This window comes from Castor canadensis, chromosome 3, assembly GCF_047511655.1.
Source record: "Castor canadensis chromosome 3, mCasCan1.hap1v2, whole genome shotgun sequence".
Taxonomy (NCBI): Eukaryota; Metazoa; Chordata; class Mammalia; order Rodentia; family Castoridae; genus Castor; species Castor canadensis.
Window position 1 is genome coordinate 136,481,502 of NC_133388.1, and position 23,858 is coordinate 136,505,359.

Here is a 23,858-nt window from a genome sequence, read left to right on the forward strand (position 1 = left end):
TTCTAGGAATGCCCTCTCCTTCCATCTTCCTGTCTTTGAGGCCCATTTCTAGCACCCCATCTTCCATAAAGCCTTTTCCTCCTGCCCCTCTGGGTGTCACTACCCTGTTTCTGAACCTCTCTGACACTCCATAGAATCAGTCACTGGGTATTCCCGGTTGCTCAGGGAGGTGGAGAGATGCACACTTCTTCCTGCTCCTCCAGTTTTCTTGACCTAGACCTTTCTCTTCCTTGCCATGAAGATGGAGCAAGTTTTCCCTGCCCTACTTTTTCCTCGGGGATCTGCCTGTCTATACAATAGAAGGTCCTGTTCTGCCCTGATGTGGCAGAAGAGCCTGAAGTGGTCAGCACTATCTGTGTGTGTGCACTTTCCCCTTGCTGAGGTACAAAATTGAGAGACCCACTGTTGTCACACATCCAAGGCAGAATTTTTCATTCAGGTTTTATCAACAAACGAAGCCAATATTTTCATCTTCAACTGTTTCCAAACCCAAGCTGGGAAAAGAGGGTTTTTAATTGATCCCTTTCTAAGCCTAACAATACTTACTCTTCCTCGAAACTTCGGTGGGTGTGGGTGTGGTGTGGTGTTGCATTGTTTTGTTTTGTTTTGAGACAGGGCCTTGCTATATAGTCCAGGCTGGCCCAGAACTCTTGATTCTCTACCTCAAGTGCTAGGATTACAGGCATGACCCACAAACCTGGTTTTCTCTTGAACTTTTTGCAGTAACTAGCAAAGTTCATTTCACAGGCAGGCATTCAAAATTATTTATCAAATTAAATCAAAAGATATAATCACTGTGCATAAAACTTATGCAATATAATTTCTCTTAGTCCCATAATTTAAATGTCTCTTTGTAAAGTTAAAAAAAATACAAATTACTCCATATATAGCATAAATATTTATTTCCTATTTACATTTCCATTCTTATGTAAATTATTATGCATCACATCATACACCAAAGAAAAAGGAAAAAGCAAATGTAAACCTTAAAAACCAGGAAGAAAGCATCACACCGTGGTATTCCTTAGCAGTCTCGCAGGTCTCGCTTCTTGCTTTTCTTTGATTTTTTGCTTGTTTCCTGACGAATGGTATCATACTCCAAAATAGCCATTCTGGAGAGTCTCTGTAAGTACTGAGATGATGCTCCAGTGAGAGGGTCGCTGAAGCCAGAACCTGTGAAGGAGAAAATCAGCTATCAGAACCAGTGTAGGCATGCATGGATAGTATTCTACAAAATATGATGAGTGAAATATTTGTTCCATAAATGCTTATAAAAACAACACGAGATCTTTATATAATACAGGCTTTGAATTAGAAATACCCAATGCCAGTGGAGTGGCTCAAGTGGTAGAACACCTACCTAGCAAGTGTGAGGCCTCAAGTTCAAACCCCAGCACTGCCAAAAAAGGAATGTCAATGCCAGCTCTCTAAAATGACTGACTGTGATGGCAAGTCACCTAAAAATCCTAATTAAAAATCAGTACTTTTGTTTAATTATATAAACTTAACTCTGAGTCTGTGTTGTGCTTTTAAAAACATAGGATAGCTGCACAACCTATTCTAAGGCAAAAGGCACACTCTCCATAAGTAATCAACCTTACACACCCATCAAAGTATCTTCTCCAATAACATAGTTTCTTACAAACGATAGCTGAAGTAAAGCAGTAAGATCATAAAGTTAAGTAGATCACTTGCAGTGGCCAAGCTCCTACAACAGTGGAGTGGTAATTAGAATAATAACGGATTGCATTCATCGAAGAGTCTCTTCACTTTTTTGAATTCTCATTGTAGAGTATGGCACATATACCCCGTCCACACAACAGCACCATGAAGTAGTAACTAGCGTTATTCCAGATTATAGACTTTGAAAAGGTGCTGAGGGTGGTGGGCATGGTGGTGCATACCGTAATAGCAGCATTTGGGAGACTGAGACTGAGCAGCATTTGGGATTGCAAGTTTGTGGCCAGCTTTGGCTATAGAGTAAGATACTGTCAAAAGAAAGAGGGAAGGAAGGAAGAAAAGAGAAACAGAGAAAGGAAAAAGGTGGTTTAGGGAGGCTAAGTGACTTGCCCAAGGGCACATACCTAATAGTTATCATTGGCAGGATTTGAATCCAGAACCACCAAACTCAAAGTGCCTATGGAATCACTACATATTGCCCTAAATATGTAAATATGTACAAGTACTTCTATTTAGAAACACACCAGAGTTTGAAAATAATATGCTGACCCATATTGCTTTAAAAGTCATTATTCAACTTTAAATAATTTCAACTGTCAAAAGAAAACTGTTTCAATTCTCCAATGCAGTTATTATTTCTGTTTGGTTTTTATTTCCTTTGCAGGTATGATATGATATGAAGAAGTTCAGAAAGATGGGGAAAGTCAAATAGTTGAAACTTAAGAATATGATCAAGCCATATACTAATAAAAATGGTGTTTTAAATAAAATTATTATCAGGGACTGGAGGTGTGGCTCAAGTGGTAGAGTGCCTGCTTTGCAAAGTGAAGCCTGAGTTCAACCTCAGACCCACGAAACAAAAAGAATAGGATCAGAGCTCCTTAGCAGCAAACTGGACCTGACACTTAGAAAGACGCTCTGGCAACAACAAGAGTAACTAGATTCCAGGTGTTAAGCAAACATTAAAAAACCTCAAGGAGTTATTATTATCTTGTAGTCAAACAAAATTAAAGTAGAAGTTGTTAATAATAAAATAAATGCCAAAATTCTCAAATATTTTTTAAAATGTATACTCATCTTCATAAGTCACACACAAAAAAAATCATGCTGGGAATGGTGACACATGGAAGACCCTATATGAAAAATAAACTAAAAGCAAAAAGGACTGGGGTGTGGTTCAAGTGGTAGGGCACTTTCAAGGCCCTGAGTTCAAACCACAGTACTGAAAAAAAAGAGGAAAGAAAGAAATCATAATGAAACATTTAAAATACTTGTACTTAAATGATAAAATATCACAAAACTGTGGTGCAGCAGAAGTTGTACATACAGAGGTTTACACTCTTAAATTCCTGTGTTAGAAAAGAATGTCAAAAATGTGTAAGTGAGGTCTAAGACGTTAGGATAAAGGTAAACCCCCAAACAAGAAAAAACACAATACAGGAAAAAAGGGGCAGGAAACAATGAAGTAGAAAAAAAGTTACAATGAAGATTTGTGTGTGTGTGTGTGTGATATTGGAGTTTGAACTCAGGGCCTCACACTTGTTAGGCAGGTGCTCTACCACTTCAGTGACTCCACCAGCCCTCTTTTGTGTTGGGTATTTTTGAGATAGATTCTCACGAACTATGCCTGGACTGGCCTCAATCTGCGATCCTCCTGATCTCTGCCCATGGCAAATCATCTCTCCAAACTTTTTATTCCTTCTTCCATTACAGAATTTTAGCTGGGCACTTAGATGACATTTTTGTACATACAGCTAATCCTAGCCTTGCTACTAAGTTACTAACAGAAATATAGCTACTCAGGAGGCAGAGATCAGGAGGGTTGTGGTTTGAAGCCAGCCCAGGCAAATAGTCCACATGACCCTATCTCAAAAAAACCCATCACAAAAAAAGGGGGATGACTCAAGGTGTAGGCCCTGAGTTCAAGCCTCAGAACCTCCAAAAAACAAAGAAAGAAGAAATTTCTGTTGTTTTTAAGCTACCCAGTTGGTATTTTGTGATAGCCTCTCAAACAGATGAAGACATTTGAATCATCTGTATATCTGCTTCTGTTGTCTGTTTCTTCTTTTGGTTTTCTTATATTCCTCTATGCCTCATAAATTTTGATTGAGTGCTAGATACTGTGTATGAAAACCTACATGTAAGGCTCTGGCTCATTTTACAGTCCTCTAGAGACAATTCAGTTTTCTTCTAGCAGCAGATATGCCTTTACAGCATTCAGTCCTTCAGGAGTTTGAACTTAAAGCCTGGAGTGTTTTTCAAGGGCCCTCCATGTTGGCAGGTTCTCTACTTCTATCTCCACAGCAAATGCTAAGTTACTGAAATCTCCACTTGGTTCTCTAGCTTCCCCAAAGCTACTTTCTGCTTGATTTCCTGAAATATTGCCACCATACATCGCCTTGGGAACAAACACCTAGAAGAGAAATTGTATACAGAATTTTGGGCTCATTTCTCTTGGGTTATTTCTCCAGGATCTCACCTCTCAAGACCTGGAAAAGTCACTCTGATATAAGCAATTCTATCATAGCCAGAGCTCTTATGAGTCATTTTTTTTAAAGCTATTGCTATCAAAATGGGTGCTAGTTGTCATAGTGATCCTTTAAAAATTTACTTCACATTAAAAACATTCTTTTGAGTTGTGCACAGCCATAATCCTAGCCCTCAAGAGACAAGCAAAAAGAGTTTGAGGCCAGCCTGGGCCTTATAGAAAGACTGTGTCTCAAGAAAGAATTATTCTTTTGTTACCAAAATGATTGAAAGGGTTCCTCATTTCAGAGCTAGATACAAGTGGTCTCTAAGGCTGTACATGATCAGATATTCCATTATTTCTCTTTCCTGTCTTCTTCTACTTGGCTATGGTTACTCATAGTGTTCTATCAAAGGCTAGGCACCATTCAGTATTTGAAGACTTACCTTCTAAATTAAACCTACTCTAACCATCCTACCTAAAATTGTAAATCACTTCTCTACCCCATCTCCTGATTTCCCTTATCCAGCTCTGTTCTTGTTGCAGTTTCTATTGCATTTAATTTCTCCTATGCTTTCTAAAGGGTTTGTTGACTCTGTTTGCTGTTTGTTGTCTATATCCTCTGACCTAAGTGTTAAGTGTCACAAGGGCAGGGATCTTCATTTTCTTCAGGTGTATATCCCTAAGCCCAAGCACCTAGCACCTGGCACACTGTAGATACTCAATTCATGTTTGGTGCCATATGACTCTAAAGAAAAATAATTTTCAGCAAGTATTTATTGAAGATTCACATTATGTTGCAGAAATTGATGTAGGCACTGCGGGGATAGAAAGGTAAATAAAAGACAGTACCAGTGTTAGTCTGTTCATGCTACTTTAACAAAATAACACAGACTGGCTAATTTATAGACAACATAAATTTATTTCTCACAGTCTGGAGGTTGGCAAGCCCAAGATCAAGGTGCCGGCACATTGTCTGGTGAAGGTTTTCTCTTTGCTTCCAAAATGGTGACTTATTGCTATGTCCTCACATGACAGAAGACAGGGAGGACAAAGGAGGGTGAGCGCTGTGTCCTCACGTGCGGGGAAGAGCACCAATCTGGGTACAGGGTGTGTGGGGAGCCACAAGCAGAAGGGGAGGGTGAAGTAAGGGTATATGGCAGATGGACTTCATATACCTACACAAAACAGAATTAGGAAACCTCTTGCAATTGCTTTAAGTGGGGTGGGGAGGGGCTGGAGGGGAAGAGAAGATGGGAGCAATGTAAAAACTGTCACTATGAATCTTCCCTGTATAATGAATACATCCTAATTAAAAAAAAAAAAAAGCACTGATTTCCTCAAGAGAACAAACCTTCATGAGAATCACTCCGAAAAGGCTTGCTTTCACTCTATCTCTCTCTGTCTTTCTTCAGACAAGGTCTCACTATATAGTTGGCCCCCAACACATGAAATAAAAGTACAGGTGTTAATTAGTGTTATTTTTATTCTGTGCTACCTACTGATTACAGAGTTGACGATAGTATACGGAAGTTCAGAGGAAGGCAATACCCGTGGAAAAGTTCATAAACGTTTAACCTTATGCACTTCCACAGACTCCAGTTGCAAAGCTACTACCAAGCCAATTCTGACTGCCACCAGCACTGTCAATAGCTGCCTTCCTTAGTAATTTCAGCTGTTGTTGTTTCTTTGAAGTGATTAATGCGCTAGAAGAAAATTACATGATTATGATAAAAGTTAAAAATAAAGAAGTTAAAAAGTCTTAAACTGGTTAGGAAACAATTGTGCACGTAGGTAAAGGATGAATCATTTGATAATCTGAAGGATAAGTAGGAAATAATGTAGCAAATAACAAGTGTTATGTTCATGCCAGCCTTGCTCAGCTGGAGGTGATTTTGCTACCCCAGAGCATTTGGAAACATTTTTTTATTTTTACAACTAGGGGGTGCTAGTAGCATCCAGTAGGTAAAGGCCATGGACACTTATAAACATCCTATAACACACAAGACAGACCTCCCAATAAAGAATTATCTGACCCCAAACCCTAATACCGTCACTAGTGAAAAAGCCTGACATAGACAGTAATCAACAAAAGAAAAGAAAACATAATTATTGACAAAATGGAAAACTTTTGACTGTATGGCTCCAGAATCTTTACCATTAACTGTGGGTAAAATTACTTCAGGAAATAGCTAGGAGTTTATTGTAGAACTCAAGTGCTAGACATATATGTTATGTCACATACCATGTGTGGTTCCCTTGTCATAATGTTCCCTAAGTCTATAACACAGAAAGGTGAGGCAGTGAAATGCAGATACCAGAAATGGCAGGAAGCTCTGTGCAATCCTGTAGACATTGGTGCAATTACCTGCCTCACTAGATTTTTCAGTGTCTACCTTTGAAAAACAAAATTCTGGCCAAGCATATCAGAAATGTGGAGATGAGAATGCCTGGTTTTAAAGCATCTAGGATGAACTCTCCTTCCAAACATAGTAAAAGTACATCATGGTGCTATAAACCCTCTTAGTCATCATGGACTTAAGAATAAATTGATTTAAGAGTACTTTTTGGGGACCCAAACTGTTGCTATATGGATCAGTTTCTGTATTGAGTTGTCTTCCATATACAGGATTCATGAGAAAACTATTTAAAAGACATAACTAAAATAGAAAGTTAGAGGAAGGTGAAAAAGTTTCTATGTCAGACTAAGAAAGTCACACTTTTGTCTGCAAGTAATAAGGAGCTATTCCTTTTGTGTGTGTTTGGTGGTACTGGGGTTTGAACTCAGGGCCTCAAGTTTGCTAGGCAAGTAATACTGCTTGAATTAGCCCTTTCTTTGTGTAATGGGTTTCTTTCAAGATAGGAGCTCATGAATTATTTTCCCAGGGCTGGCTTTGAACTAAGATCCTTCTGATCCCTGCCTACTGAGTAGCTAAGATTACAGGCATAAGCCACCAGGACCAGCAGAGCTATTGCTTTTGAAGAAGGAAGAAATGTAATTAGAGGTTAAGGTTTTAGGTTTTTGTCATAGTGTTAAAGAATTTCAAAAGTTAGAAACTCAAAACAGGATGACCAGTATGCAGGCTCCAAATGACCCAAATGAAACATGATGAGGGCCTATCTCAGGTCCTGAGATTGTAATGAACAGCCACTAAGTCTATAAAATAAATAAAGCTTCAAGGAAGCATTAACAAGGACTGGTGGAGAGGCTCAAGTGTTAGAGGGCCGGCATGCCAAGTGTGAAGCCATGAGTTTAATCCCAGGTACTGCCAAAGAAGTATTATCAAAACAAAGACAAACCAATGAAAAGAAAGGAAGTAAAAAAGAGAAACCAGATTAAGTATGTCTTAATAAGACATGTGGTAAGAAAAGAGATTAAGTTGGCTTACCTTTTGATTTCTTCTGAAGTGGTACCACAGTGCATGTCTTAGTCTTCTTTATTCTAAAGATTATATATGGTCATAGAATCACTGGTATATAAATCCAGGGTGCATTAACTTGAAAAGATACAATAAGAAGCAAGCAACATATTTTCAGTGAAACTTGCTTGGTTTTTTGTTTCTTTTGGTCCTGGGGATCAAATCCAGGGTCTTACACTTGCTAAGCATACATTCTACCACTGAGCTACACACCTACCCCAAAACTCACTTTGTTAAATGGCGTTACATGGAAATTAAGTAAACATTAAAGAAAGCAAACTCCTTCTACCATAACTAAACCAATCAGAAGCAGATATGAACCAACTCAATATCTTAGTTTTTCCTAGTAAATATTACCAGTAGATGAGGGCCATGTCTCATTTTCCCTACAGGTCTTGTCTTTAACTCTTGGTAATCATGACTCAAGCAACACTAAGAGGAGGAGGATCAAGATTAGCAGGCATCTGGATGTGTCAGACGTCAACTACCCCTTACTTGTGCACTTTTTATCTATCAGTCACTGTGATCTGAATGTTGTCATAATTAACATCTGTTCCCACTGAACTAGGTCATAATTTTATCTACTGCAGGTGAGGTAATCCATCATAAGAATTCTAAATTTCTATATTAAACTTTGAAATTCAACAGCAACTTTTAAATAGTCTTTACCTCTAGGATTACTGTTCTGTGACGTTCCCATAGTTATGCTGTGAGACTCACTAAAACCTTCTGATCAGCATTAAAGAAATTTGAGAAAGGATGAGACTTTTATAAGAGTCTTTAAAATCAAACATTCATATATGGGTGAAAAAGAGAAGAAGGGAAGGGGTTGTATACAAAACAAAAAAAAGTACTTCCCTGCTTTGCCAAGATTGTTCTTTCACAGTGTGCCGTGCAATTCGCAGAGGGGGATAAAACATTTGTAGGCAACTTGACATGTTCTCACCAGAATGGCTAAAATGAAGACAGTGGTGTCAAAAGCAGGGAGAAGAACTACATTTCTATTTTCATATCCATTATGGTACTTAGTCACCACCATTCCACTTTATAAAGAATGCTTGTCATAACATAAATAAAATGTATTCACATTATTCTTCATTGACTTAAACAAATTCACACTCAAGTCAATGTAAAATGTTTAAAAACAATTTCCCAAACAGCCAAATCACAAATGAAATACAAAAATAAAACACGGATATCATTGAAAATGATGAAAAATAGTATATATATATGATTTGTTCATTATGGTGGTGTTTACAAAACCAAAAAAGTCAAGGCAACTTAAAAAGTCCAATAATAGGAAGTGATTAGATAAGCCATGTATCCATCAATAAATGTAACATGGCAAATAAGACTGTTTAAAAATTATACAGTGACATAAAAATGTACATATGCAACATTAAGTTTAAAAAGGGAGGATAAAAATTTGTAAGTACACAGCAACATAAGATCTATGAAAATAAAGGATAGAAGAAAATACCTAAGCAACAATAAAAACTGATATATCCGGATAAATAGATTATTAAATAATTGTTTTTAATCCAGATTTTTTTTGTAGAATTCTTATTTATTTTCATAATTTAGATAAATATTGTCTACAACTTTTCATGTTCAGTATGCTCTAGTTATCTATTTATATTACTGCAATTTACTTCAAGAATATTTACCAACAATAATATTAATTGGAAAACTCAAGAAATGAATTCTAAAATTCCAGTCTTGTCAGCCATGTATGTAATTGGCTGACTTTAAAGTTCATTTGGTAGCAAAATAATACGCAAATATGAATCCTCCCCTAAAGAAAGTTGCAACTCAGAATTCTAAAAGTGCTTCATTTGGGGGAGAAGCTGGCACTGAGAATAAGTACTAGACATTCAACAAATAGTTTGTAAGGAAAAACATATATCCAGGGACCAGTGACTCATGCTTTCAATTCTAGTTACTCAGGTGGCTGAGATTGGGAGGATAGTGATTCAAGGTCAGCCTGGGCAAATGATCCTTGAGACCTCATCTCCAAAATAACCAGAGCAAAAATGGACCAAAGGTATGGCTCAGGTGGTAGAGCACCTGCTTTGCACATGTGAATCCTTGAGTTCAAACTCCAGCCCCACCAAAAATAAAGCTAGAAAGTAAATAGAATATGAGACTGTCTCACTAATTTAGAGATCGATTTCTTTGGAGAAAGAGGTTTTCTTTTAGTGGTATATGTGACACTCTGATTTACAATAAGAAAGTAGAAATATTTTTAAATCGTAGTACTCAAAGTCAGGGAGACTTTCTAGCTGTCTATATGGGGTTTTGATTTCTCTTATACTACTTCAGTTTTTCTAGAATTGAAACACAAGTTTCTATCTTCAAGGGACAGAAATCTGCTAATGCCACAGAGAGTCAAATACTTTTACTGATAAACATTCCAATGCTCTATAGGCATGGTTTGGATAGGGAAAGCAAGAGTTTGAAAAGGTGCATGCCTGCAATCCCAGCACTCAGGAGGCTGAGGCAGGAGACTCAAGTTGGAGGCCAGCCTGGGCTACATAGCAATCTTTTCTGGCAATGTCACCTGTAAACAGAGAAAAGTGCCTATATGTCAATCTGAATAAATGTCTAACTTAGATTTTTGAAAATTAAATCCTTTAGGGAAAAGTCAGTAGACAAGAAAGAATTAGATTCATAGCATGTAAACCTCTACAGCAGCAGCGTTACTACAAACAACTATTCATCAAAAGACACCTGAACAGCAATGATTACCTGATTGTGGGCATCTCAGTGTTGGCATGCAACAGTCGCTTATGAACCTCTAGTGGACTTGAACTTACATTCTTCTGGCCACTTGGCAATCCTGGTAAATACGGCATTTTGACACATTCTTTGGGCTCTTGTATCCCAAATGCTATGGTGTATTCTAATCAAAAATATTATAACCATCTTGGTTAAATGCATACTTCTACTTTCACTGCATATCAAAATGCACAATAAAATATACAAAATTGGTCATTAAGTAAAGAAATCAAAGCAATTGTATTTTATATCTAGCATCTTTCTTAGAGAATGTCTTCCAAATCCTACCAGAGAGACTTATAGAGAGTTGGTTAAGAATTAGAACAGGGACAAAGGACAGCTTCACAGATCTTCCACAGTTGTCACTATCCACTGCCTTCCTTGTTTTATTTAATTAGAAATTCCAGAATATTAGCATCACGTTTAAATGAAAAACACTTTCAAGAGTCTTGTATTAAGCCAGGTATAATGGTGCATGCCTGTAGTCCCAGCATTTAGGAGGCTGAGGTAGAGGGATCTTGAACGTAATACCAGCCTGAGCTACACAGCCAGGCCCTGTCTCAAGCAAACAAACAAAACAAAACTTAAAAAGAGTCTTGTATCATCTACTACTTTGAATTTTTTTCAACTTTCCTGCTTTTTTCTTTTTCTTTTTAGACAGAGCCTCAATATGCAGTCCAGGCTGGAGCTGTGGTCCTCCTGCCTCGGCCTCCCAAGGGCTGGGATTACAGACACCCGAACACTTCTCTGCTTTTATGGAAATAATCAAGAGGCATAAATCCATGACCATCTGAGCTATCAAAGAGAGAGAAAATATTTCTACCTTAGGCATTGATTTTGATATTCACTCCACAAAATTGCGTACCAAATTTATAAACAGCAACACTGAAGCATCAGGTTGCTTTTACGGACCTCACACATCAATGGATAAAGAGACTGCCAAATTTTCTTCTAAAAATCCAAACAAAGCATTAAGGGGAAAAGGCAGATAAGAGGTTAGAGGCTCGGGTAGTTTTTAAGTGCAGAGCACTGCTTTCAGAAGCTTCTGTGCCAAGCTAGAGTTCCATGTTACATGTTCAAGCGCCATGCTGCCATCTTTCTTTTTTTTTCCTCCCTTGAAAAAATATTTTCTCTTAATTAAAAAAAGAAGTACAGATTGAGTCCTCAACATCAGATTTGGTGGATAGGCTGGTGTCCTCTGAGTGCCTTTAATGGGAAGCTGGGGAAAAACTGGGAAAGCGCTCAGCTGCACACTGCCAACCAACAGGGACGGAACTGCAGAGGACTTTTTTGAATTTTGCCACTTTCAAGAATTTTATCTCCATTAATAAATCCGAAGCAGAATTCAGGATAAATAAAAAAATACAATTGTAACTTTCAAGGAAGGAAGGAAATCTATTAATATAACATCAAATTTTTCAAACTTGTCTTTATTGAGCAGTTATAGGATAGTTGATGCTCTCCACATGACGCACTCAAAAAAATAAAATTTTGGTTGGAATTATTAATACACAAAGGCATTGCTAAAAATTTGAGTGTCTGAAAATATAAAACTCAACTCAAGATATTTTAAAGGAAAGGCTATGAAAAGGGGTGTGATCCCACAGAAATAATTATACACTTGATCAAGAGAAATAATTCTCTAAAAATTTGCTTCTATTCTATTAATTTTATTTTGCTCATTTTCTTTTCTTAGCATATTATCCTGATATGAACGTGATGAAAAATTATGAAACAGCTCTTAACTGCTTAGAAAAATTTACATGTCAATTCAAGGCACTACTTCTATGCTTTCTTAAAGAAAATAATAATAAAAATGAAGTTACCCTTTTTCATCTTTTGTGTTTCTAAAACTGCTTTCCTCCAACTATTCTCAAAAGGAAAACAGTTGTCCAAGGAGCTTCGAGTGACTTTAGAAGTCTCAAATTTGATTTCAGGAGATAGCACAGACATTTTTTCTTCTTCTTTCAACAGTGCTGATGAAAGTGAGCTGCTGCTCCAGACACAGGGCAGAGAAACAAAGAAAACAGACCCTGCTTGTAAATATCTTTTTCATTCGTTTTTCATCACAGAGATTAAATTCTAACACGGATTTACTTACAACATGTAAATACATCTTAAAATAAGAGGCTTTTAAGAATAAAGCAAAAATGTATAATCATGATTTTTTAAAATTAAGTATTTTAATGTTTTAATGAATTCTTTCAAATTCTAGATTACAGGTATTTGACAGTATTTTTAAAAATGTGATGCCAGGCATAGTGGTGCACGTCTGCAATCCCAGCGCTTGGCAAAGGTAAGAGAATTACATATTTGAAGCCAGTCTAGACTACATAGTCTCAAAAAAAAAGGTAAGTCTAACAAGTTATCATCTACAAAACAATAGAATGCTTAGGATTCTTTCAGAAGTACTGCCATTATAAAATGCATTTGTGCCTGAAAAAAATTTTGTGTTCCATGGAAAATAAATTTATCCTCAAGATAACCATGACTTTGGCCTGGGGATGGAGCTCAGTGGTAGAGCATTTGCCTAGCAGGCATGAGGCCTGGGTTTGATCCCCAGCAGGGGGGTGGGGGGTGGGGGAAGAAGAGAAAAGAGAGCCATTACTTTAAAAAACAAAGCAAGACTTGGTGGTGGTACTGGAGTTTCAGGATCTGATGCTAGGTAGGCAGGCAGTCTACCACTTGAGTCATGCCTCCAGCCCGTTTTGCTGTAGGTATTTTTCAAGAAGGGGCTTGTGTTTATGTCTGGGCTGGCCTGGACTATGATCCTCCAGTTTACACCTCCACAGGGATGGTGGTGAAGTGCCTGCCTGGCATGCATGAGGTCCTGAGTTCAAACCCCAGTACCCAAAAAAATGTAGCTATTTATATTTCCCATGTAGCTGGGATGACAGACATGCCCCACCACATTCAGCTTTTTATTGGTGGAGAGGAGGTCTAGGAAACTTTTTGATAGGGCTGGCCTTGAACTGCAATCCTCCCAACCTCTGCCTCCCGATTGCAGGTGTGAGCTCACCACACCCAGCACATCATAGTTATTCTTAAACATAGACATAAAGGACAGCCAATCACGTATCCTGCTTACTTAATATATTCAGAATGGGAGATGTGGCTGTGGTTCAAGTGGTAGAGCGCCTGCTTTGTAAGCATGGAGCCCTGAGTTCAAACCCCAGTCCCAACAAAAAAAAAGAAAGAAAGAAAAGAAAAAAAAAGGTTATACATCATTTCAGATTTCTATTAAAAATATATTTTTTTCAGTATGTATCCAGTTCATATATATTGTCTACTTCATGATGCAAGGCATTACTAAACTCCAGTGAGAGTACAACCATAAGCAAGTCACAGTCCCTACTCTCAGGAGTCCCTTCAGAATAGCGAAGAATGACTACAGCCACCACAATCACAATTCATTGAATGTCAGTTACTCCAGTCTCCTTCCTCAGTATTTTATAACCATTTTGTCCTCTCTTCAAAATAAAAGGGTCACAGGTGGCCAGATTTAACTATGCCATACACTGGTACAGTTCTATGCCAAGATTTGCACAAGGCATTGGAGACACGTGCTAACAAACAGTCCCTGCCCTTGAGAAATTTGATCCCAGTGAAGACAACAGACAAGGAAACGGGTAGTACAGTTTAGTAAGTGCTGTGATGGGGGGATAACCAAAACCAAAACAAACAAAAGCCCAGAGAACTACATGAGCACACAGGAGGGAACCCTAATCCAGTCTTGGGTACTGGGGAATCCTTTCCAGATGAAGCCAGCAAAGCCAAGGTGTGAAGAAGGAGGACAAGCACGTGAAAACACTTGGAAGTGAGGGGCAATGACTGCAGCACGCACATGTGCTGCGCACAGCAGGGAGGGAGGGAGAGAAGCAAGAATGAGGGCAAGAGTGTAAGAAGAGAGAGGGAGGCAGGTGACTGGCAAAGAGAAGAAAGAAAGGGGACAGGAGGAAGAGAGAGAAGGGGAGAGGGAGCAGGGATGGGTAGACAGGAAAGTACCCCTCAGAGATGGGAGAGTGGAGAGAGGTGAACCATCTCCAAGGAAGGCTACTCCTAGGAGCCAGCTGTGTACGCAGAGAAAATGAGCATAAACTAAAGGGGAAAGTCTTGGATTTGGTGATGAGATCTGGGGTTGGCTTGAAATGGCAACGTTGGCAGTAAAAGGTGAGGGTGGAGGCCAGACAGTAATGGGCTCCAAGGTGGCAGCGAGGAAGTGAAGCACTTTAGGGAACAGTCAGGGCCAGCAAGGTCAGGGACAATCTCAACTCTGCATGGCCCCACTTGGGCTTCTCCAACCTGACCGCCAAGTGCTCTGGCCCTGGCCCAGGATCCCCACCCTGCAGAACGTCTCAGGGGTTTATTTGCTAATGCCACCTCCACCCTCTCTGTTCTTGGGGTTGATCCTCTTCCTAAGCAACAAAGAAAGAAGAGTGCTCATGCTTTCTTTAATGAGCTTGAAGACAAGCTCATAAGCTCTTTCTTGATTTCAAAGGATTTGTTGCTAAAGACTTGAAAAAACAAACAAGACAGTCATGAAGGCAATAGCAATGATGACAATGACAACGAAACTGAACTGAAATATGGAGTGAATTATAACTGCCAAACTCTTAAAGTACTCTCAGAATCACAATCCAGACTCCATTTTAGGAACTTCTTTCTCCTTTTTGTTTATAGAAGAAGTTGGAGATGACCAGACAACAGTCTTTCAGCTTCAAGACAGCCTCCTCTCCCTCCTAGAAGCCCCTCTTCCAAGACAGACGAGGCAACTGGGACTCCGCTCCAGTGGACACCTGCATTTCTGAACATCCCAGACTGAATTTTTCTAGAAAGTTCATACAACAAGCATGCAAGGATTCACTACACTGTTATCTCTACATTTTTGTTCATGTTTGAAATTTTCCATAATAAAAAGGTTTTTTTAAAGCCCACATCTGCAAGTATGTACAACTTAGGTATGTATTGAAATAATGAAAAACCATCTTTGATCTGATGTTTCCTGTAAACATGATCACCACATTTTGCTAGTAGAAATAGAAAGATTAAGGATACTTTATAGGTCTAATAAAAAGACCACTAAAAAAAAAACCCTACATGTGCCCGTTTTAGGGCAGGCAATAAAGAAAGCAAATGCTTTCTCAACTTAACAGTAGAGAGAATCAGGGTTGAGATAAACTAATTGCTTAAAACTAGCAGCTATGAAATAATTACTTTTTCAATCTACTCCCAAAATAAGGGTGCATTTAAATTTTTTGTTTTGGAAATATTCTAAATATTTTTAAGTTAAGATTTTTTTTTTTGATTACCTAGCTTAGAAGTAGAAGAAAGAGGTAAACAAACGCTTGTACATCATTTCGTTCATTCAACAAAAACTTACTGAATACCAATTATGTCAGCTACTGAGGGTATTATTGGGAATTAAACCAGGTAAGATCCCTGTTCTGAAGTTCAGTTGGGGGAACTCAAATAATAAGTAAGAAAGCAAATAAATTTATGTCAGAAAAAGTACAAGGCAAGAAAAGTCAGTTCTCATTCCTGGGGATAGCTACGGTCACAATATTTTCAACAGCCAATCAATTCATAACCTTGTTTTCTGCGTTTCTGTTTCAAGACCCCTTTCTTGCTGTGTTGAATGTAGCCTACCTAACACATGTATTTCCTTCATCCTGCACATCACAGCCTCCCTGCACTTAGCACTAAACAATGCAAAATCAACAACAAAAGCACAAAAATATGAAAAATACAGCACTAACTAGGCAGTGAAAGGGACGCTTGCTTATGAACTGAAACGAGAAAGAAAAATGTCACCCTATTTCACCTCTGCTGAGAATGTATGCAGAAGGTGGCTCAAATTTTTCACTGTTCTATAACTTTTTTTTCACTCATTTGAAATTGGGTCATTTATGTATTGAGATCTAGTTTGTTTAACTGGTCTTGTTTGTTGCTGTTTATAGCACATAAATTTTATGAGTATGCATTTATCCAGTTTTATACAGATGGTCATGTGAATTGTTTGCAGTGTTCCAATCTTGAAAACAATGTGACTGTTAAACATCTTTGTGTATACGTTCTTTTCTACAGAGTATATACCTGAAGTTGGATTCACCCAAGAAAGGTGCAGATTTTGAATTTTACATACTGTTATTAGATTATTCTCCATGTGTGAATGTCAATTTATATTGAGTAAGTTAGTGGTTGTATCAGTTCGTATTCCCATGAGTTTTTGTTTACACATATTCTTATGCATACTTGTAAAGAGTAAGCCATTTTATTTTTTGCTAATCTTTGCATGCAAAACAGGACTTCATTGTTATGTTGATTTTTCCCCATGAAAATAGTGTTTCTTGGTCACTTAGCTTCCCCCTTCTGCGAACTACCTGTTTCTATGCTTTACCTATTTTCTTACAGAGTTTTACCTCATTCTTATTGCTTTGTAGAAGTTCTTTGCATGATTGGAGCACTGCCTCTCTAAACATTACATTTTAGCTACCTTCTCCCATTATTGGTTTATCCTTAACCTGCTTATTGAGTACTTTAGTTTATCAGAAACTTTAAATTTTGATACAATCAAATTAGTTAATTTTTTCTCTATGAATATTACATTGAAGAAATCCTTTCTTCCATCCCAAGACATTAAGATAAAGTTCAGATACTCTAATAAATACTAAAATCTGGCTCTGGGCCCTTTATACTATTTCCCTGGTCTTAATGACAACCTCTGAGCCAATGTCACACTTAATTTCTAAAAATAATGTACATGTATGGTTTTTTATTTGGTTGGTTTTGGTTTTTTGAAGCTTCCTGAGAAAGGATTAGTAGTAGGTAAAGTTGTTTGAAAATATGAGTGTCTGAAAATTGTCTACATTTTACCCTCAAGTTCAATGATAACACAGAAAGGGAATAGTTTCAATTTAGAAATGGTTTTTGCAAAAGTTATGAAAAGATTATTCCACTATATGTTTCTTGGTTTTTTTAAATTATTTTATTAGTATATATTAACTGTACAAAATAATGGGTTTATTGTGATATTTTCAAATATGCATATAATGTATGTCAATCATATTCAGCCACCCCTCATTATTCTTTCTTATCCCCCTCCTCTTCCTCTGATTTCTTTCCTGTTCCCTCAGAGTCCCCTTCCTACCTTCAGGTCTTCTTTTTTTCTAGATTCCCACATGAGAGGAAACATGCCATTTTAGTCTTTCTGAGTCTGGTTTATTTCACTTAACATGATGAGCTGTAGCTCCACCCATTTTCTTGCAAATGACACGATTTTGTTTTTCTTTATGGATGAGCAATAATCCATTGAGTATCTATAACACATTTTCTTTATCCATTCATCTGTGAATGGGTACCAAGGCTGACTCCATAACCTGGCTATTTGAATAGTCCTGTAATGAACATGGGAATGCAGGTATCTCTATCATATGGCAACTTTGATTTCTTCAGCCACATACCCAGTAGTGATACAGCAGGACTACATGATAACTCCATTTTTCCTTTTTTGAAGAACTACCGTACTGATTTCCATAGTGGCTGGACTAATTTACATTCCCACCAATAGTACATAAAAGTTCCTTTTCCCCACATTCTCACACCAACATTTGTTGTTGTTTCTTTTCGTTATGATAACCTTTCTGAGTGGGATGAGATGGACTCTCTGTGGTGTTTGGATTTTCATATCCCTGATGGCTAAAGATGTTAGACATTTTTGAGGCCATTTGTACTTTTTTGGGAACTGCCGTTTCAGTTTACTTGCCCATTTACTGATTAGTTACTCTTTTAATGTTTAATTTCCTTAGTTCTTTCTTTTTTTCTTTTTAAAATTTTTATTTTATTTCTTTTTTAATCTTCTTTTTTTCTTTAGGAATCGCCAGACTTTATTTCTTTAAAAGTGCCTTTATTCTACGTTTAAAATCTGAGAAACCCTTTATCCCATAAAAAGAGTCCATAAATAAGGGAAGTGTAGCAAGTTTCTCATTTTAAAAGATTATGTTGAAAATGATGAAAGATAAGCACTAGTCCCACTTCTGACAGGAAGAGAAATCCTCAGGCAGCCAGAACACCTGGGTCCAGTCACTGCAGCAAACTGAATTTATAGCTTAATTCCTGCACTTCATCGGAAGGGTAAGACTTTGATGATCCAACAAGGGAAAACTGCTCCTAGGTAACACTCCTGGAAGGATTCCCAAGTCTTCATGGTACAGTGAGCATTTCTGTTCCCCTAGGACAAAGTTTATGGTAAACTCTGTTTGAAGATTGCATGATACTGGAATGTGGTCAGTTAAATCTAAATTCACCAGATCATATATGATGGAACTGTCATTGAGAACAGTTAAGATGTTCATGAACTCTAATGCCACAGTGAGTTAAAATATAAAGGAACTCAAAAAAGTCCTCCTCAACTATGGACACAAGGCAGCCATATCCCAGGGAGATTCATTTGGCTGAGGTTGCAGGTAATTCACTTTAGTTGTGCATCTCACTCTGACTTGGAGCCAAGAAGCAGAACAGGTTACAGACAAATCAAGATGGTGAATTGACACAAAAAGCATGAGGGGCTGACAGAGGGGCTCAAGTGGTAGAGCGCCAGGCTAGCAAGCATGAGGCCCTGAGTTCAAACCCCAGTGCTGCAAAAAAAAAAAAAAAAGTTGGAATGCTTATTTTGGACTAGTGGAGTGGTTCAAGTGGTAGAGCACCTGCCTAGCAAGCCTAACAAAGGTGAAGCCTTGAGTTCAAGCCCCAGTATCACAAAAAAAAAAAAAAAGATAAAAAGCATGAGGGCCCTCCTAACATGCCACAGATCTCCATCATTGCTTCAGACCTCAACCCAAGGTATCGCAGATAGAAGGAAATCCTTAATCTCCTTTTTTAATTGTACAAAACAATGGGTTTCATTATGATATTTTTGTACATGAATACAATGTACTTTGATCATATTTGTCCCCTTCCATTATCTTCTTTGTACCCTCTTCTACCTCCCACTGGTTCCCTGGTTCCCTTCCTCTTCCTAAATAGGCCTCCTTCTACTTTCATGTATTTCTTCCTCTTTTTTTTTTTTTTCCTGTTGTACTGGGGCTGACCTCAGGGCCTTTACCTTGAGCCACTCCACCAGCCCCATTTTTGTGAAGGGGTTTTTGAGACAGGGTCTCACATAACTATTTGCCCAGGCTGGCTTCGAACCTCCATATCCTCCTGATCTTTGCCTCCTGAGAAGCTAAGATTACAGGAGTGAGCCACCAGTGCCTGGCTTGCTTGCTTGCTTTTACGTATGGAGGTACTAGAGATTGAACTCAAGGCCTCATACTTGCAAGGCAAGCACTCCACTACTTGAGCCATGCCCCCAGCCCTCATGCCTCTTTTCTAAATCTAGATTGTGCATATGAAAGAAAATATGCAATATTTATCTTTTGTCGTTTGGCTTATTTTGCTTAACATAATCATCTCTACTTCTACTCACCTTTCAGCAAATGACATGATTTTGTTCTTCTAAAGAAGACTAAAACTCCATTGTATAGATATACAACAACTTCTATTTCCATTGGTTGATATGTACCTAGGCTGATTCTATAACTTGGCTATTGTGACTAGTGCTGCAATAAGCATGGATATGCAGGTTTCTCTGTTGTACGTTGCCTTTTTTTTCTTCAGCAATATACCTAGGAGTGGTATAGCAGGATCATATGTTAGTTGTACTTTTAATTTTTTAGGAACCTCCATACTGATTTCCAGTGCAGCTGGAATAACTTACATTCCCATCAACAGTGTGTAAGTGTTGCTTTCCCCCACATCCTCACCAGCATTTGTCGCCATTCGTTTTCTTGATATCCATTCAGACTGGGGTGAGGTAGAATCTAGTGTTGTTTGGATTTGCATTTCGCTGATGGCTAAAGATATTGAACATTTTTTCATGTATCTATTAGACAGTTGTACTTCTTTTGAGAACTGTCAGTTTAATTCCTTTGCCCACTTATTGATTGGACTATTTGTTCTGTTGGTATTTAATTTTTTTAATTTCTTTATATATTCTGGCTATTAGTCCTCTGTCAGATGAATAGCTGGCAGTTGTTTTTCTGATTTTCTTGTTTCTCTCATTCTTTCCGTGTCTCTTCACTCTCATAATTGTTTCCTTTGTTGTGCATCTGCTTTTTAACTTGATACAATCCTGTTTGTCAATTATTGCTATTATTTTCAGAGTGTTGAAATCCTATTCAGAAAGTCATTGCCTTTGCCTAGATCTTGAAGTGTTTCCCCTATGATTTCCTGTTTTGTTACTATGGCTCTGTAGTATAATTTGAAATCAGGCATTATGATATATCCAGCATTGCTCTATTAGCTCAGGATTGCTTTGGCTCATCAGGGTCTTTTGCGCTTCATACGAATTTTAGGATTTTTCTATTTCTGGGAAGAATGTCATTGGACTTTTAATGAGGATTGAATTTAATGTATAGACCACTTTCGGTAATACACCTATTTCACAATATTAAATCTGTCAGTCCATGAATATGGTAGGTACTTTTATCTTCTAATGACTTCCATTTCTTTCTTTAGTACTTTATAGCTTTCATTGTAGAGGTCTTTCATCTCAATGGTTAGGTTTATTCCTAGATTTTGGTTTTGAAGCTATTGAGAATGGGATTGCTTTCTTGACTTCTTTCTCAGTATGTTCATTATTGGCACATAGGTCTGCTCATGTTTCAATATTGATTTTGTATCCTGCTACTTTGCTGGAAGTGATTATAAGATCTAAGAGTTTTCTGGTAGAATCTTTAGGGTCTCTTGAGTGTAGGACTGTATCATCTGTAAGTAAGGATAATATGACTCCCTCCTTTCATAGTTTTATTACTGTTATTTTTTTTTTCTTGCCTTATTATTCTGGCTAAGAACTCAAGCACCATATTATATAAGAGCTCTGAGAGGGAGAATAAAGGAAAATGATGAAGGGGGTGATTCAACTATGATATATTGTAAGAACTTTGGTAAATGTCATAATGTACTCCCAGAGTCCTAAAATTTAAAAAAATTCACTTTTATATTTTAGAAATGTTCATACAAATTATTCTTAACTATTCTTATTTTTGATAGTATTATAGAGCAATAGTTATTTTTTAATTTGTTGCTACCATCTATAAAATATAGTTACTTTAACCATAACTTTATAAACTGGTACTGCTAAATTTACTTATTAATTCTATCAGTTGCCTCATAATCACTAGAATTTTATATATATATATATAAAATATATATATATATAATAATAATATATATATAGCTACATCAATTACTAGAAGAAACTCCTCTTTCTTTTACTCCAAACATCACACCCCTTTCTGAACTTAATTACTTGTTTACCTTTTGTTTCTTACTTCCTTGATCTAATTAAGATCAAGTAATGTTAAGTAAATGTTAAGTAAAAGTGATATGAGAAACTGGTTTTGCCTTTTTCTCAATCTTAGTGAAAAAGTAATAGCGTACATTTGCTTTGGATGTTTCATAGACACCCTTTATGAGATTGAAAAAATTAGCATATGTATTTAATGCTTTTATGATATATTATTCTTTTAATGTGTTGTTGAATGTGACTCATTGACTTTTTTTATCTAATTATATCAGGAATATTAGTCTATACTTTTATTTTGTAATGCCTTTATCAAGTATAGGTATTTGTTACCAATAGCCTCACAAACAAGTTTGGAAGTGTATCTTCTTTCTCTATTTTTTTTTTTCTTTCTCTATTTTTAAAATAAAATCACCTGTGGGGGGAAGGGATATTGAATTTTTTCAACAGCCTTTTCTGCATCTATTGAGATGATCATGTGATTTTTGTCTTTGATTTTATTTATGTGCTATACTACATTTATTGACTTACCTATGTTGAACCATCCTTGCATCTCTGGAATAAAGCCAACTTGACTGTGGTATATAATTATTTCAATGTGTTGTTGAATTTGGTTTGTGAGTTTTTTAATTGAGAATTTTTTGTGTCTATGTTCATCAAGGATATTGACTTATAGTTTTCTTTTTCTGTTGTGTCTTTATACTGAGTTTGAAAGTATTTTATGGAATAGTTTGAAGAGCATTGGTGTTAGCTCATCTTTAATGGTTTGGTAGAATTTAGCAATGAATCTGTCTCATCCTAGGTTTTTTTTGTTTGTTTGTTTGTGGAAATATTCTTTATTATTACTTCAATCTCATTGCTTATTATAGATATGTTTAGGTTGCTTATATCTTTTTGGCTCAATTTTTGTAGGTCATGTATATCTCAAAATTTATCCATTTCTTTTAGATTTTCCAATTTATTAGAATACAAGTTTCCAAAATATTCCTTAATGATTCTTGGGATTTCAGTGATACTTCTTGTAATGTCCCTTTTTCATCACTAATTCTATTAATTCAAGTCTTCTTTCTCTTTCTGTTGGTTATTTTGGCTATGGATCTGTCAATCTTGTTTATGTTTTGAATGAGCCATCTCTTTGTTTCATCAATACCTTGTATCATTCTTTTAGTTTCCTTTCATTAATTTCTACACTGATCTTTATTGGTGGTACTGGGGTTTGAACTCAGGGCTTCACCCTTACTAGGCAGGCATTCGACTATTTGAGCCTTTCATATTCAATCTGTATATATCTTGGACAGTGAGGGATGTTTCTATCTTGAGCCACTCCACCAGCCTTGTTTCATGTTGGGTATTTTCAAAATAGGGTTTCAAGAACTATTTCTGCAGGACTGGCTTTGAAACTTGATCCTCCTGATCTCTGCCTCCTGAGTAGCTAGGATTACAGGCATGAACTACCAGTTCCTGGCAGCTTTCAGTATTCTTTCTTTGTTCTGTACTTCTGGCATTTTAACTATAACATGGAGAGATTCTTTTCTTATCATGTCTATTTGTGGTTCTAAATGCCTCATATATACTTGGTGTTTATTTTCCCTAAATCTGGGAAATTTTCAGTTATAATTTCATTGAGTAAACTTTTCTATTCATTTAGTCTGTATCTTGATTCTATCTTCTACTCCACAGATTCCTAGGTTTGATCTCTTAATCTTGTCCCAGAGATCATGAATGGTGTGGTCATGACTGCTTTTTTTTTTTTTCATTATTGCTATGTGAATGTAATAATTCCTCATCTTGCCTTCAATCCCTGATATTCTTTCCTCACCTGGACTAGTCCATTGCCAATGTTTTCCATTGAGTTTTTATTTCCAAGATTTTCTTTTTTCTCACTGAATCTCTATCTTTTTGCTGAGATTTTCACCCAAGTTGTTTAATTTCTTGACCAAGTTCTTGACTTTCTCATTCAGATCTTGGATTGACTCCTTTATTTCATTCATCTGCTTATTTAATCCTCTTTGAAGTAACTAATTTTTTAAACTAGACTTTTGTATTCTTTGATAATCCAACTATCTCAATATTTTTGGATTCAGTTATTGTAGAGTTGTGAACTTTTGGAGGAGTCAAGTGGCCTTGCTTTTTCATATTTCTTATGTTTCTATGTTGCAATGGGATGGATATC

The 23,858-nt window shown here is 37.0% G+C and overlaps 1 protein-coding gene across 2 annotated transcripts; it reads right to left on the reverse strand.

Moving 5' to 3' along the window:
- Positions 1-1,024: 1,024 nt before the first annotated feature.
- Positions 1,025-12,307, reverse strand: C3H8orf89 (chromosome 3 C8orf89 homolog). Of its 2 annotated transcripts, XM_020159700.2 has the most exons (4): positions 12,171-12,307; positions 10,315-10,456; positions 7,537-7,589; positions 1,025-1,173 (listed from the first exon to the last, which is right to left on the reverse strand). In XM_020159700.2, exons 1-4 carry the CDS (start codon positions 12,295-12,297, stop codon positions 1,025-1,027), a joined length of 471 nt encoding a protein of 156 aa, XP_020015289.1. In that variant the 5' UTR covers positions 12,298-12,307. The 2 variants fall into 2 exon arrangements, 1 of the variants encoding a protein (XP_020015289.1); XR_012445932.1 differs by lacking the exons at positions 1,025-1,173; positions 7,537-7,589; positions 12,171-12,307 and adding an exon at positions 8,130-8,520 and having other exon boundaries at positions 10,315-10,448.
- Positions 12,308-23,858: the final 11,551 nt, after the last annotated feature.

Bases quoted from the DNA above. Each gene is read 5' to 3' on its own strand.
- C3H8orf89 (XM_020159700.2), bottom strand. From the start codon at position 12,297: ATGTCTGTGCTATCTCCTGAAATCAAATTTGAGACTTCTAAAGTCACT. The intron at 7,590-10,314 runs GTAATCATTGCT...TATAATCTTTAG, and splicing joins ACTGAGATGCCCACAATCAG to AATAAAGAAGACTAAGACAT. The intron at 1,174-7,536 runs GTAAGCCAACTT...TCTCCTTCACAG, and splicing joins ACTTCAGAAGAAATCAAAAG to GTTCTGGCTTCAGCGACCCT.